Source organism: Phyllostomus discolor, chromosome 7 (genome assembly GCF_004126475.2).
Source record: "Phyllostomus discolor isolate MPI-MPIP mPhyDis1 chromosome 7, mPhyDis1.pri.v3, whole genome shotgun sequence".
Classification (NCBI taxonomy): Eukaryota; Metazoa; Chordata; class Mammalia; order Chiroptera; family Phyllostomidae; genus Phyllostomus; species Phyllostomus discolor.
In genome coordinates this window covers 137135903-137149723 of record NC_040909.2, presented here as the reverse complement: position 1 = coordinate 137149723, position 13821 = coordinate 137135903, and the positions used below count along the sequence as shown (strand labels likewise).

Sequence of the window (13821 nt, the reverse complement as noted above, 5' to 3'; positions counted from 1 at the left end):
CTGCGGGAGGCTGTGGCGGGGTGACTCGAGGTGGGGGAGCTGCCGGATGTGGGAGCCGAGGTTGGATGAGCCAGGACGGGGCGGCCTCCAGGCCGTGCTGCTCGGGGACCTTTCCCGGGACGGGCCGGTGTTTGGGGCGGAGGAAGGGGAGGTACAGGTGAGGGTGGGCTGGGAGTGGACCCCCCCCCCAGAGACTGCGGGGCGGGCCCCGGTGGGAAGTGGGCCCCGGGCCGGGGGGCAGTTACGCAGGGGCCGCTGCACAGCTCCCCTCTGACCTGCTGCGGGAGGTGTCGAGGAGCCCCTCTGCCGGGGTCTCTGGTGGCCGTCTTCTCCTGGGGACACTTCCCTGCAGGCCCCCTGCGTGACTCCCAGCGTGACCGTCAGGCCTCACCGGCGGCCAGTCCTCCCGGGCGGGCCCTCGGCGGTCCTCAGCCTCAGTGGGACCCTCTCGTCCCTTCACGGGACGCTCTCGTCCCTGCTCACCCCCACGACCCGTAACACGTGGCAACGTGAAATCGGGGCGGGTCACGGCGGCGCGTGGGGTAACGCTTGCCGAATACAGTTTGTTTCCTGATCTGATTTTCGAACCAGGTGAGCGGAACACGTTTCTTTTGAAAAACAGTGCCCAGGAGCACAGCTCTGAGGGATTAGGTGCCTTTCTCTCAGCCTCTGTCTCGGGAGGCGGCGTGCGCCCTCGTTTTGGGAGGGAGGCCGGGCAAGGCCGCCGGGGAGGGAGAGCAGGCCCAGGAGAAGCGGCGGGCGGGCGGCGGGGTGCGTGTCTAGGGGGAGAGAGGGGTCCCCTCACGCCCCATCCCCGCGGCGCTGGGGCCACTTCTCGGAGGATTAAGCGGGAACCCACTAAGGCCCTGTACCTGTGAGTGAAGGTAGACTGTATTCTTGGGGCCCGAAATGTGTTTCTGCCTATTCCTCGAAACTCGCATTTCCATTGGCCAGTTAGAAGAGTCGGCGCCAGGCCCAGACGTGTCCCGTGTGCACCCGCCCGCTCGCGGGGCGGCTGGCTGGCGGCGTGTCCGTGTCCGTGTCGCTGGGGTTGGGCTGGGCTCTCCCCGGACGCTGGACTGACTTCCCCGGGCACTCTGACCTGGGCGGCAGGCCGGGCAGGCGGGCGAGCTAAGAGGCAGTGGTCGAGACGCTAAACTCCCAAAGTGGTGAACTTCTAAACACGAGAGTGTTAGACATTTTATCACTGGGTCCTGTGTTGCGAATCTGTCTCAAACATAAAGTGATTTAGGTTTCATAGGAGAAGCAGTTTGAATCACGTGGGAATTATGACTTCCACACGATTTAGTGTTCAGAAAATTTATACTCAGCCTTACTCATAGTTGCCGGTGGTAGGAAGAGGATCATTGTCTATTTAACAGGAAACCAGCAAAGCGATATTTGCCTGCTTCTGAAGTGAGAGGGCCTTCTCCACGTGGCCCTGTTGAGATGAGTTAAACTGGATCATCTTAAACTCTCGGCCGGTTAGTCCGGACATTGATTTCAGCGTCTGAATCCTTTTAGAACTGCCTTCCCTGCCCTGGCTCTGGCCGCAGCGTCTGCAGACAGTGCGGGAACAGTTCAGGGACTTGTCTTTCTCTCCTTGTGCCGCGCTTGCCTTGTTCATGCCTTCCCCCTTTCCCTCGTTCTGTGTCGAGGGTCGTACAGCCAGTCGCAGGAACCCGGCCGTCTCCCCCGCAGGTTTAAGGAGGCGCGTCTGGAAGTGGGCGTTCGTCTCACCGGGCTTCCCGCGGGCGCTGGGTGCGTGGGGTGGGCCTGGCTCCCAGGAAGCTGAGGGCTGATGGGAAGCACACCCACGAGTTCACAGGCGCCTCCCTGCGCCTGCCGGGCAGCTCCCCTGGGTGGTGCCGCCGTGCGCCTGGGGCAGTGGGCGTGCACAGAAGGCCCGGCCCGCCGAGTGGGGCGGGGTGGGGGCAGGTCAGGGAGGGTGACAGGGGAGGAACCCTCTGATCGGAGGGAGCCCTAACCTGTGCCCAGCCCCCCGCAGAGCCCCCGGGCCCCCGGGCACCCCGCACTGTGCCGACCTGTTTGCCGGGGTCACCACAACCACTATCCTCTCCACGGAGGATTTTGAGTGGAAAATATCAGTGGCTGTTGCCAAAGGAGAATGGAATGGAATAAACACCTCCAAGGGTCTTTGATCTTAAACAGATACTTTTGACGGCCGTGCAAACGATTTCCCTCCTTTAATGTCAGACATGCTAAATCGTTTGGGAGGAGCGACCCAAAAGTTTGCTGGTGACCTTTATTCTAGCCCACCTGCTGCTCTGTGCCTTGCTGTGCTTCAGGGAAACGCTGTGCGTTTGGGTTTACCGCCCTTGGTTGTCAGTGACGAGGCCGTCAGTGCCCGTGCTGTGTGGGAAAAAAATTATATCTAAAACTCAAATACATGCCATTGGAAACCATCTCTTTCCAACCTTGTTATAATTATTTCAAAATGGATTATTTTAACAATTGTGTCTTTGCAGAGGAGAGAAAGTGTAATATAAACTCAGTTTATTTTACTGCATGAGGGAGCGTATGGCTTTGGAGACCTTTTCCGGGAAGAGCTCACGAAGGGTGGCCCCGTGGGTGTGCTGGCGCGGGCCTCCGCTCCCCCCTCACCTGCGAGGGCCACACCCCACAGGCGTGGGCGTGCCCCGTGCTGTGGCCCCGCGCTGACGCTCTGTGGCTTTGGCGGCAGGCACACACCGAGGCTGGGCCGCCGTGCAGATGCGCCTGCTCCACGAGCTGGTGTACGCCTCCCGGAGAATGGGGAACCCCGCCCTGGCCGTGCGGCACCTGTCCTTCCTCCTGCAGACCATGCTGGACTTCCTGTCGGATCAAGGTGAGTGCCCGCGGCCTCGCGACCTCGTTCTGTCCTGCCGGCACAGAGGGGAGCGCTCCGGCCTCTAGCCCCCTGCACGCCGGGCTCAGGGGTGGGGGGTCGTGCTCCCGGGGGGCTGGCTGGGAAGAAGACACCGTGTCCACCGTGTGCTTCGGGGCCTCTGCTCCCTGGGCCCTCCCTCTCCACGCCGTGCTGCTGTGCTCTCCACCGTCCGGCCTGCTGCCGGGCCCCCTGCGCCTGCACTCGGTCCCCAGGGAGACCAGCCCCTGGTTAGTTCTCCCCCTTCCGCTTCCCCCCTCACCTGGAAGAGCCGCCCGGTGGCGCCCGGCTCCCCTTCACGGGCAGCACGAGAGGCGGCGTGCTGGCTGCCTGCGCTCCGTCCGTCAGAGACCTGACGGCTCGCGTGCGGAAGGGCGGGAGCCCGGGACACTTGGTGCTGTCGGTCGGGCCCTCGCAGACTCCTTGCAGGCCTGCGTGCCTGTGCGTGTGTGTGGGCACCTGGTCGCTCGGGATCTTCGGAGACAAGCCCACCAGTCAGGAGGCCTGAAGGGCCCTCGGCATGAACCCTGACCCCTCGTCGCCACAACCTCAGACCGAGACTGAGGCTCCTCCTGGGCCCCTGCCTCCTCATTTGAACAACTGGAGGGTCACATGTGGCCGTGGTTTGTTATTAGTTTAATGATAGATGTTTTAATTTGTAGGGTGGCTGCCCTCTGGAGAGCTCACGGCACCTCTCATGGCTGATAATTCACGCTTCTCAATATCACTGCACGGAAATTACCTGTGGGTTAGGTGGGGGGCCTTTCTGTGGGCGGGAGAGCTGTGTGTCCCACCCCCACGGGGGTCTCGCCCCGCTCTTCGGAGCATTCGCTCTGTCTGGGGGACGCCAGATGCGGGAGCGCGGCGGCGATCCCGTGGTCCGGGGTCTGGGGCAGCAGAGGGGTGAGCGGCAGCTGCGCGCTGTGACCCGGCAGTCCCGCTCCCAGGCGTGCACGCAAGGGAACCGAACACGTGTCCACGCAGAAACCCGCGCACCGAGTTCCCAGCAGCGTCGTGTGTGATGGCCCCCAATGGGAGCACTGCGACGTGCAGGACTGGTGGACGGACAGACAGCCGGCGTCCTGCCCCCGCTCCCCTCCCCTGCTTTCCCCGCTCCGTTCCCGCCCTCCTCCACTGGGCCCACGAGTCTCCAGCTGCCACGTCTCAGCCGTCAGGCCACGTTCGTTTTCCCGAGGACGCCTCTCTTGGGCGCTCCGGACTGGCTTGTGTTCTCCTGAAGCGTCCCCCGGGCATGGGACTTGCCCGCTGGAGCGCTTTTCGCCCAGGAGGTTCTGAGCGCTCGTTTGGTCCCAGGCTCCCGTGGAGCGGCAGGCTCTCCGAGGCGCGCTGCCCGCCCCGTCCCCGCCACCCAGGGCCTGTCCCGGTGTGCTCGGGCTGTTCTTGGAGTGCTCGGGCAACGGGCGTTTTTCCTTCCGAGACACAGCTTGATTGAGATTCAGTTCTGCACCACGCAAAATTACCCGTTTAACATGCACACCTGTTTTTTAGGGCGTTCACAGGTGGCGCACCTGGCACCACAGCCGACTCTAAAACCCTTCGATGGCCTCGGAAAGACACCCTGCCCCTAGACCTGCCTGGCAGCTCACGTGGGCACTCACGTCTTGCTCGATGCGTTAATAATAAATGCTTATTTTTTACTTTTACTTTTCATCCTCACCCGAAAACATCTTTTCAATGCTTTCAGAGAGAAAGGAAGGGAGAGAGGGAAACATTGATGCGAGAGAGAAGCATCGATCGGTTGCCTCCCATGCGCATCTGGACCAGGGATCGAACCCCCAACCTAGGGACATGCCCTGACCGGGAATCGAACCCACAGCCTTTTGGTTATGGATGACGCTCCAACCACCTGAGCCACACTGGCCAGGGCCTAAATACTTTAAAAAAATTTTATTAATTTATTTTTAGAGAGAGGGGAAGGGAAGGAGAAAGAGAAGACAAGAAACATCATGTGTGGTTGCTTCTCATGTGGCCCCCACTAGGGACCTGGCCTGCAACCCAGGCATGTGCCCTGACTGGGAATCGAACCTGCGACCCTTTGGTTCACAGCCCGCACTCAATCCACTGAGCTACACCAGCCAGGGCCCTAAATACTTTTTAAAAAATGTTCTTCCTTTCTCTTTTTGGTTTGTTTTCGCTGTTACTTGTAATGCTGTGGTGAACATTCAGGTCTTCAGCTCTCTGAGTGGGGGAGAGGTTTTGTCGGGGGAGGAGGGTTTACCGGGTCAGCGCTGGGAGCGTGTTTAATGCCGCTGAAACCTGTCGCGGAACTGCCTGGCGGAAGGACGGTTCTAATTACACCGCCTGCAGCAGTGCGGCTAATTCAACAGTGTGTGTGCAGTGTTGCCTTGCTGTTTCAATTTGTGTCTTCTCGGTAACTTGCAAGGCTGGGTATTTCTCCTCCTGCGTTTGTTTGCTAATTATACCTCTTTTATGTGAAACTCTCCTACCGTCTTCCGACTGCTTTCCTGTCTCCTGCCTCACGTGTGTGGGTCAGGAAGGCAGATGGTGTCCTGGCCACTGTGCCGGCCACGCCTGTCACGTTTTGAGCTGCTAATTGCGTAGTTTCCCCGAAGGCTCCTTAGTTACTCAGGGCAAAGCCGGGTCTAGACCCCAGGGTTCAGCCCCCGTCCAAAGGCCGTGCACACAGCTAGTATAAACCACACCCTGGGCCGTGCCAGGGACCTGGGGGGTAGGACGCTTCAGCAAAGCTCTTCTCTTGTTTCTGGAACGAAGTTGAAGGGATCGGGAACATCTCCTTGGAACATTGTATGGTAGGTCTCCTTAGCTGAACTTGAGATTTGAAACTGTTGCTGGAAGTCTAAGCAGCCCCTTTGGCGTTACAGAGCATTAGCTTCAGAGAGCGTGTTTGGAAGGTACATTCAAACAGCGTTGTACCTGAGGTGACCCTGCCACTTGTTCACGTTTAAAAAATGGGGCGACGGAGAAGTTACAGCGCGGCCGACCTTCCGCTGCATCACGGATGGGCGCGGTTCTCCGGACTCATAGAGGGGAGGAGACCCAGTCCTCTGGGGGTGGGGGGCCCACGACTGATTTCACCCCTTGGGAGGGAAGGGAGCTGCCCACTGAGCTGGGACACCACCTCCACCCTGGAGGGCTTTGCTCGTGGAAGGGGGGCAGGGCCACTTTGAAGAAGATGATGAGGCTGCACGAACCGCCGCGTCCGTCGGGGCTCAGAACGCGTGCGTGCATGCGTGCATGGTTGACATAGGTGCCGCCACAGGGAGACCCTCCCGCACCGGTCAGCGTGGCGAGGGGGCCAGCTTTGAGACTGTTGCCGCAGGCGACAGGGATGCGGCTCTGTGCCCGAGTGCCGCAGGGAGTTGGAGTGCGGGCAGCGGAGGGAGGGACAGAGAGCGGGTGGGAGATGGCAGGGGCAGGGGTCCTGACCTCCAGGGCGGGGCCAGGAGCTGGATCAGATGCTGCGGGTGATGAGGTCTCCAGGGGTGGGGGGTCGGGTGGGGGGCGGTGAGCAGCTCTGGCTAAACCGATCTGGCGAGGGCAGGGCCCTGTCACACGGAGGGTGCACAGGGGCCTGTCTGCGGTTTGGCCACGGGGAGTTCTCGGTGGGTGCCCGCACGTGCCCCTGCACACGCGTGATCTGTGAGTCAGCCTGGGAGCACGTTCCCGCCTTGGCCTCATCCCCCTAGGCCCTCGGGCCCTCCACAGCGTCCGGCTGCGTGTTGGGCAGGGGCGGCGGGAGAGGCAGCGAGGACAAGCTGGATGGAGCCCTCCAGCATGAGCCAGATGCCACAGGGAAGGGGTGGACCCGGCCGGCCAGCCGGCTCCTCAGCCGCTCCCCGGGTTCCCTACCCGGTGACGGGGTTCCTACACGAGAGGCTGGTGCCCTTTGCCACCGCACCCCCTGGCCAGGAATGGGGTGGCTGGGCCGCACCCCGGCAGGAGCTGGGGAGGTGGGTCAGGTGCTGCCCCTCCTGCGATGTCTGAGCACCTGGGCCGCTCGTCCCTGTGTCTCCAGGCCCCAGGTGCTCCCTCTCGGAGCCGAGTGGGGAAGGGGCTCTGGGGCCGGCCCTTCAGCCGGGACAGCCGGACCCAGCGGGCAGGTTTGAACCACTGTCCGCTTCGGGAGCAGGAGATAGCCCCCTGCCGAGGAAAGCTCTCTCCCTTCTCTTTTATCTCCTCGTTTCCTTTTCCGTTTCCTGTCTCTTCTTTTCTGTCCCCCCCCCCCCCCCCGTCTCTATCACATGTGATACTTCCTGCCTCACTACCAGGAACCACGTTCTGTGGTGTGCTCTGTGCGGCCTGCCCAGATGCGCGGCGGACGGGCTGGGCAGGGGCAGCCCCCGCCGGCTTCCTCTCCCTTCTCCGACCCGCAGCTCGAAAACAGTGGGTCTGAGACTACGGTGCATTTCGAATGGGAATTCTTCAGCCTAGTTTTCTGTTCTTTTAAAAGTTGGGTTATTTTAAAATTGAATTTATTTCATAAATACAGTTTTGCATCCTGATTCTCTGCAGAGCATAACAGACATTTCTGTTATTGCAGACTCTTCATCAATGTCATTTCCCAGGCTGCACCCATTTGCATCCTGTCGCTGTGCCGTATCTTATCTCGCCATCACTTCCTAATTGGATATGCAGACTCGTTCTAATTGCGTATTAAGTTTTCCTTCTCCCGATAACTCCCCTTCGGGGTGTGATGTTCGGGTCTCGAGGGATGTCTCCACGTTTCCCAGGCAGCGTGTTACCTGCAGTGAGCGGAGGGCCTGAACCAGCTGCCTCTCCTCCAGGTGGGGCAGCTGCAGGCCGGAGGAGAACTGGGGCGTGTTGAATCTCGGGGTGCGCTCCAGGGACTGCTTACCAGGCCTCCGGGTGGCGCTGTGTGTGCGTCACTCGAGACACGCAGGAGAGCGATGCCGCCGCGGGCAGCTGGGGGGGGGGGCTCGCTGCGAGTGTCGGGGGGCCCCGTCCTCTTAGGGACGGGCTCCGGGCTCCTGTCCCAGGGGCGGCCAGGGCTCCGTCCTCGCCTGCCGGCGTGGCTGGTCGAGTGTGTGCAGAGGGAGGGCGAGCTGAGCTGTTTTTTCTGGCTGCGTCAGGCGGTTGCCTGGCTGAACACCGGGTTTCCCGCTGTGTGTGTTCCCTTCCGCGTTTCCACAGTTCGGGGCGCCGTGAGTGGGCGGTGCGAGCTGGTAGGTCTCCGCACGGACGCAGTTTAGCCGCTCATGGCCGGAGCGGCCCCAGGAAAGCCCATGTGACCTCTGGGAGCCTCCGGTTCCCTGTCTGTTAGCACGGGCTCGTTCGAGCCGGGGAAGCCAGCCCCCCCCCCCCCCCCCATGAGGCGGGGAGAGCACGGGCCCGGAGGAGCCCGGGCGGACGGCCCAGCCTGGCTGACAGCAGTACGAGCTCGGAGAGGAGAGACTGTGCCCCGGGTCCCGAGTGCTCTTCCCGCAGCGGGGCTGGCGGCCATGTCCTGCCCCCCCACCCCCAGGTGCACGTCAGTGCTCCCCGAGGCGGCCCGGTGTGTGCACCTGCCGGGCGTGCTGCTCCTCACGCCGCCTCTGGGTGCTGGCTGCCCCCGTCTGGGTCCCCACCCAGCTCTGAATTTCTTGTCGGCCGGTGCCCGTGTCCACTAGTTTCTTCCTTCCTTTCTTTTCCTTTTAAAGATTAAATAAACTTAATCTTTAGTGTATTGTTTCCATTACCATTCAGTCCCCTCATACTCCCCCAAACAGTGTGGTGACGAGACCACAGACTTAGGGCCAAATGCAGGGTCTCCGATGCCCCGTCCAACATCCCCGGGCCTCAGAGCCGTCATCTGCCGCAGGGGCGCAGGGGCGCAGGGGCGCAGGGGAGCCCGCCCGCCTGGGTTACTGCCGGCGTCAGAGCCGGGCGTGCGCTGCAGGGCTGTGGAGGCGGAGCCTGTGGGCAGGTGTGGGCAGGTGTCTGCAGCTCGTGGAAGGCCTGAGCCAGCGCCGCCTCTGGCCACCTGCACCCTCCTCTCCCCCTTCCTTGAGGAAGGGACGGGGTGGGGCGGGGAACACAGTCACCTCCCGAGGCTCGCTTTGGCACCCAACGTGCGGACTTGTAGCTGTTCTCGCAAATGTCTTCCTGCGGCTGGGCTGCGGACGCCTTGGGTGGGGCCTGGCCGTCCGCTCTGTGCCGGTGGTGGGCGGGACATGCTCCTGAAGGGTGAAGGTGTTGGGCCCTGCGTCCTGCCTGCCTACGGACTTGCTTCCGTGGGATTTAGGGCGGATTTGTTCTCTTGGGAAATGAAATCCCCTAGAAGCCAGTAACTTAATTTCCTTCCTATCCACAGGCCCTTAAACAGAGTGGCTGCTAAGTGATTATTCAAATAAATCGAATAAAGCTTCCCCTTTCTTCTGGTCTCTGGTGGTCGCTGCCCCGTTATTGCTGCCAGAAGACCGGACTCATTGGGGTGTTGGGGACCAGCTTAAGGATTTTACTGTTTCTAAAATAAAATAAAGTAAAACATCCCCACCTCCACTGTCGTCCAACCAACCGTCACCCTGCCTTCGTCTGCAGAGAAGAAGGACGTCACTCAGAGCCTGGAGAGCTCCGCCTCCAAGTGCCCGGGCACGATGGAGCTCATCACCCTGCCCGACGGCCTCGCCCTGCCGCCCGTGCCCCTCACCAAGCTGCCCATCGTCAGGTGAGACGGGCCGCCCTGGCGTGGGCAGTGCCAGCCACGCTGGGATGCCGTCCTCCCGTCTGAGCGTGTGTGTGGGCCCTGGAAGAGTCTCGGTTTGCCACCGGCCACATGTCTGCCTGCTGCCCCGAGCAGCCCCCCCGGGGGGCCTGGCGGGTGCGGGTGGCTCCTCTGCGGCTGGAGGGAGGGGCATGCCATGACTCTGCGCGCTGCCGTGGCTGCCGAGCTGTCTCGTGGCAGAGCCGGATGCCGGCCCACGTCTGCCTGGGCCTGGACCACTCCCCTGCCCTCTCACGAGCCTGGGCTGTCCCTCCTGCTCGCATGCTTCCAGAAGTTTCCCGTGCTCTGAGCCTGCATGGCTGTGGGACCGAGGAACGGGGTGCCCCTCGGACATACCACGCGTTTGGCTGCCTCTGCTCGTGCTCTGCCCCCTCCCCTCCCCTCCCCCCCAGAATTCATCTCTCCTCCCCTGACTTGCCTTGACTTGTTCTTTGAGACCCGTCCCACGTACCCCTTTAGGGGGACTCTCTTGCACTTCTGCGTCGGCCCGCCCCCGGCCCTTGGCCGGAGAGTCCTCGGAGTTTCCCCGGCACCCGGGCGCCCCTCCCAGGCTGTGCGCTGTGCATGGCCCTGGGGCTGCCCCGTCGCCCGACCAACCGTGTCCTCCGCAGCCCGTCCGGCTGCAGCGAGCGGGCCCGTGGCACGTGCCGAATGCACGCCGGAAAGTTAGTTCAGGAGCAGCCCTCGCGAAGTGGTTCCGGGGCTTCTGCAAGCTCCGTGTGGGGACTAACAGGAACCTCGGGCCCTGGCCCTGTTGCCGTTCCCACAGGTGGTGTGACCTGATCAGGGCACCACCTGAGGAGACGCAGAGCATCCTCGAGGGGCTCGGGCTTGGCCGCTGTCCCCGAGTCCCGCTGTGGGTCATCCTTCCAGAGCAGCTGTGCCGTGTCCCCCCCTGAGCCCTCTCAGCCGCGGCCCCGAGTGAGGGGCGCCGTGCGGGGTGGTCCTTCCGGTGTCAGAGAGGAGCAGGACAGGGGCCAGGGTGGCTCTGGTTTGTGCCGAGCACCAGGGGTGCCCATCTCTGTGGAGCTGGGAGCACCGGGGGTTTTGGTCAGCGGTCTTGCATCCAGATCCTGTCTGGGCAGTGAACTGAGTGACGCCAGTCGCGCTCTGTCCCTTCTCTGGGCCTGCGGTGCCTGCCCCCCCCCCCGGGCGAGGCGAGGTGAGGCCTGCCTCCACGCACGGGTCACGGGGGGAGGGGTTCCGTGAGGGCAGGCACCCCTGCGGGTCCCAGTTTCAGTGCTTAATGGAACCAGCTGGACCGGGGTTGGGGGGGGACCCACCACGCCCCTAACCGCACCAGCCACCACCGCCGGGCCCCGTGTGCTGCTGGGTCCGCCGCCCTGTCAAGTGCCGCTCCCCTCCCCCGGCTCCCCTGCTGTCCGGTGCCCTGTCTCCCCAGCACGGGCTGTGCTGTGGCCTTTCCGCTGAAACCAAGCTAACGAGGCGGCTGATGTATTTTTGTTCCGTTTGAAACTGCAGGCGCGTGAAACTGCTGAACCTCCCTGCCAGCCTCCGGCCACAGAAAATGAAAAGCTTGCTGGGTCAGAGCGTGTCCACCAAGAGCCCGTTCATCTACTCGCCCATCATCGCCCACAGCCGCGGGGAGGAGCGGAGCAAGAAGATCGGTAGGGCCGCCCAGCCTGGCTCTCTGGCGCGCCTTCCCGCGTGTGCCCCGCTCTGCGGCCAGCAGACCCCCCGCCCCTCAGCCAGTCCAGCTTGCTGCCGCCGTGGGGCACTTGCTGTGGGTCTGGGTTTTACAGACCTAGTGCACAAGAGGTGGTGTTTCTGTTAAGTGACGGAAGCCGGAAGACCTCTTTTAGTCGAGACTTAGGCGGACGACCGGAGGCTGTAAGTGGAGAGCAGAGTGGTTGTCCAAGGCCTGCCCTGACCTCTGAGTGGTCAGGGAAGGTGAAAGGTTGCCTCAGGCTCAGGGTGGGTTGGGGGATAAGGGCAAACGAGGGCCCTCGGGGCCTGGGGCTGGGCGCCTGGGAAGCCAGCCCCGTCTGTCTGGTCTTCCTCTTCTTATGAAAATAGTACCCTGTGTGTCTCAGAGGCTTAGCCTCGCGACGCAGGACGCTGCGGGCATGCTGTTCACAGGTCCCAGGCGGGAGAACTGGGGCGGCGGCTCTGAACGAGCGGCCCGGGGCTGGGGCCGGGAGCTTGGGCGCCAGCCGGTCCGCACCGCAGAGCCCCGCAGGGCTTTCCTTGGTGCTCCGGCCCCTCGTCCCCACAGAGGCACCGCCCCACCGGGGCAGAGGGCACATTCAGTGGGCGACGCAGGGCTTTCCTGGGATGTAACGGGAGCGTCAGCCAAAATGCGGGTTAGTTGTTGAGCACCCGGGGGTAGGAAAGTGTAAGTTATATTCTGGGGCTTCTGTCTTTTTATGTGCTGTCACATTAATTTATACTCTTTTTGGCGATATGCTCATCAGCTGGGACGTGCCAGTCAGAGCCAACCGCGCCCCCTCTGGGCCCGTGGAGGTCCGGGCGGCCTCTGGCTCCACGCCAGGCATGGTGCTGTCTGGGCGGGCTTTGGTTTGATGGAGCCGCATGCGGCTCGATGGCATCCATCGGCCGCCGAAGGTGGCAGGGACAGCTGTCGCAGAGCACCCTGGCGGCGGCGGCGGGGGCTTGCTCTGTGTGCGAGAGAAGGCTGGCGGAGAGCCCGCGGGAATCATTTCTCTCATGATGACGTGACGCCCCGTGTCACGGGAAGCATTAAGTTGCCGGCGGGAGGACTCACCTGAAGCAGCACGTGAGCCGTGGAGCCAGACTGGCTAACGCGTGGGCTCTCATGCATGTGTGTGTGTGCGTTTGCAGACTTCCAGTGGGTCCAAGGAGACGTGTGCGAGGTCCAGCTGATGGTGTACAACCCGATGCCGTTCGAGCTCCGCGTTGAAAACATGGTGCGTATCCCCGGTCATCTGGCCCTTCGGGGCTCCGGGCCGGCTTGCCGTTAAAGTGCGTGTTTCACTTACTACTCGAGGCACACACCCCGCGGTACATCTGTTTTTGTGTTTGTTTTGCCGAGGACTATGAGCTTTTTGTGAGTGAGGAGCACACCTTGTTGTGCCCGGGACTTTGGTGTCCGGGACCCCCCGAGTCCCTGGACAAAGGCCCTCTTGAGGGGCACACGCGGAGCTCGGCTGGCGGGCGTGAGACTCAGAACGGTCACGTCGCTCAGCTGGGGGTGTGTGACGAGCCAGAGCTCACCGGGTGGACTGGGAGGTAGTTAGGGTGTCCGGCACACGGCACGGTTCTCTAGCACCCGAGTCTCTAGGCAGCCCACCGCCGGCGAAGCTGGCAGCCCCAGCAGCCTGCGGGCCGCGCGCCTGGCTCTCGACCGGGCCTTCCAGGGATGCTCCGCTTCTCGGCCTGGATGGGGGATGAATGGCGGTTGTTCGGAGGGTCGTCCCCACGTGGTTGAAGTGTCAGATGCCTTTTGTCTTTAAAAAGGAGCTTTCATTTTTATTTGGTTTGAAAAAAGAAGTAATATACATGCTTCTTGTCAAAAATTAGAACAAAAAATAAAATAAAAATGACCACTAAGAGCCCCAAAAATCATGGTCAGGATTTAAAAACTTATGAAACTAAAAAAAAAAAATGTCAGGCATCCGACACGATGAGCGCTCATGGGTCCCCCACCCACACTTAGACAGTGTTAACCGTGGGCCGCACCTGCGCTGTCTGAGCCAGAAAGAACGTGCCGCCGCGTCTCGCCCAGAGACAGCAGCCCTCGGGCCGGGTTCGGTTCCCACTCCCACGTCCGACGCCCACCCTCGCCCACGCACAGCGAGACCGAGTCTCTCCCGCTCCTGCTCAGACCTGGCCCGGGTGTGCTGGCCGCCACGGGGGCGTCTCCCGGGGGGCTTTCTGCAGACAGGGAACTTGCGCGTGTGTACACATGCAGCCGTGCACGTCCGTGTGGACCTGCGCACATGCATCTGCACACGTGTATCTGGACGCACGCCCCTGCACACAGCCCAGACACCGGTTTTACAGACCCCGGCCTCTCAGAGGTGCCCCCCTGTTCTAATCCGGCCCCACCGGCTCTCCCGCCTCCCTCCATGCCGCGTCTGTGTCCTTTCCTCCCGAGTGGGCATCCGCCTCACCTCACCAACGGTTCTTGCTGGAGTCTTACAGAGATACCTGTTGTTGTTTTTTTAATGTTGACCCTGCCACTTTGCTAAATGCACTTGTTAATTTA

General features: G+C 62.1%; 1 protein-coding gene across 2 annotated transcripts in view; it reads left to right on the top strand.

Moving 5' to 3' along the window:
* TRAPPC9 (trafficking protein particle complex 9) overlaps positions 1-13821 on the top strand; it is a 154136-nt gene that overhangs the window by 29351 nt on the left and 110964 nt on the right. For both annotated transcript variants that reach the window (XM_028533660.2, XM_028533659.2), the window contains 4 exons: positions 2705-2848; positions 9428-9554; positions 11094-11239; positions 12435-12520. In XM_028533660.2, the coding sequence (XP_028389461.1) occupies positions 2705-2848; positions 9428-9554; positions 11094-11239; positions 12435-12520 (503 nt within the window). The remainder of the gene's footprint in view (positions 1-2704; positions 2849-9427; positions 9555-11093; positions 11240-12434; positions 12521-13821) is intronic.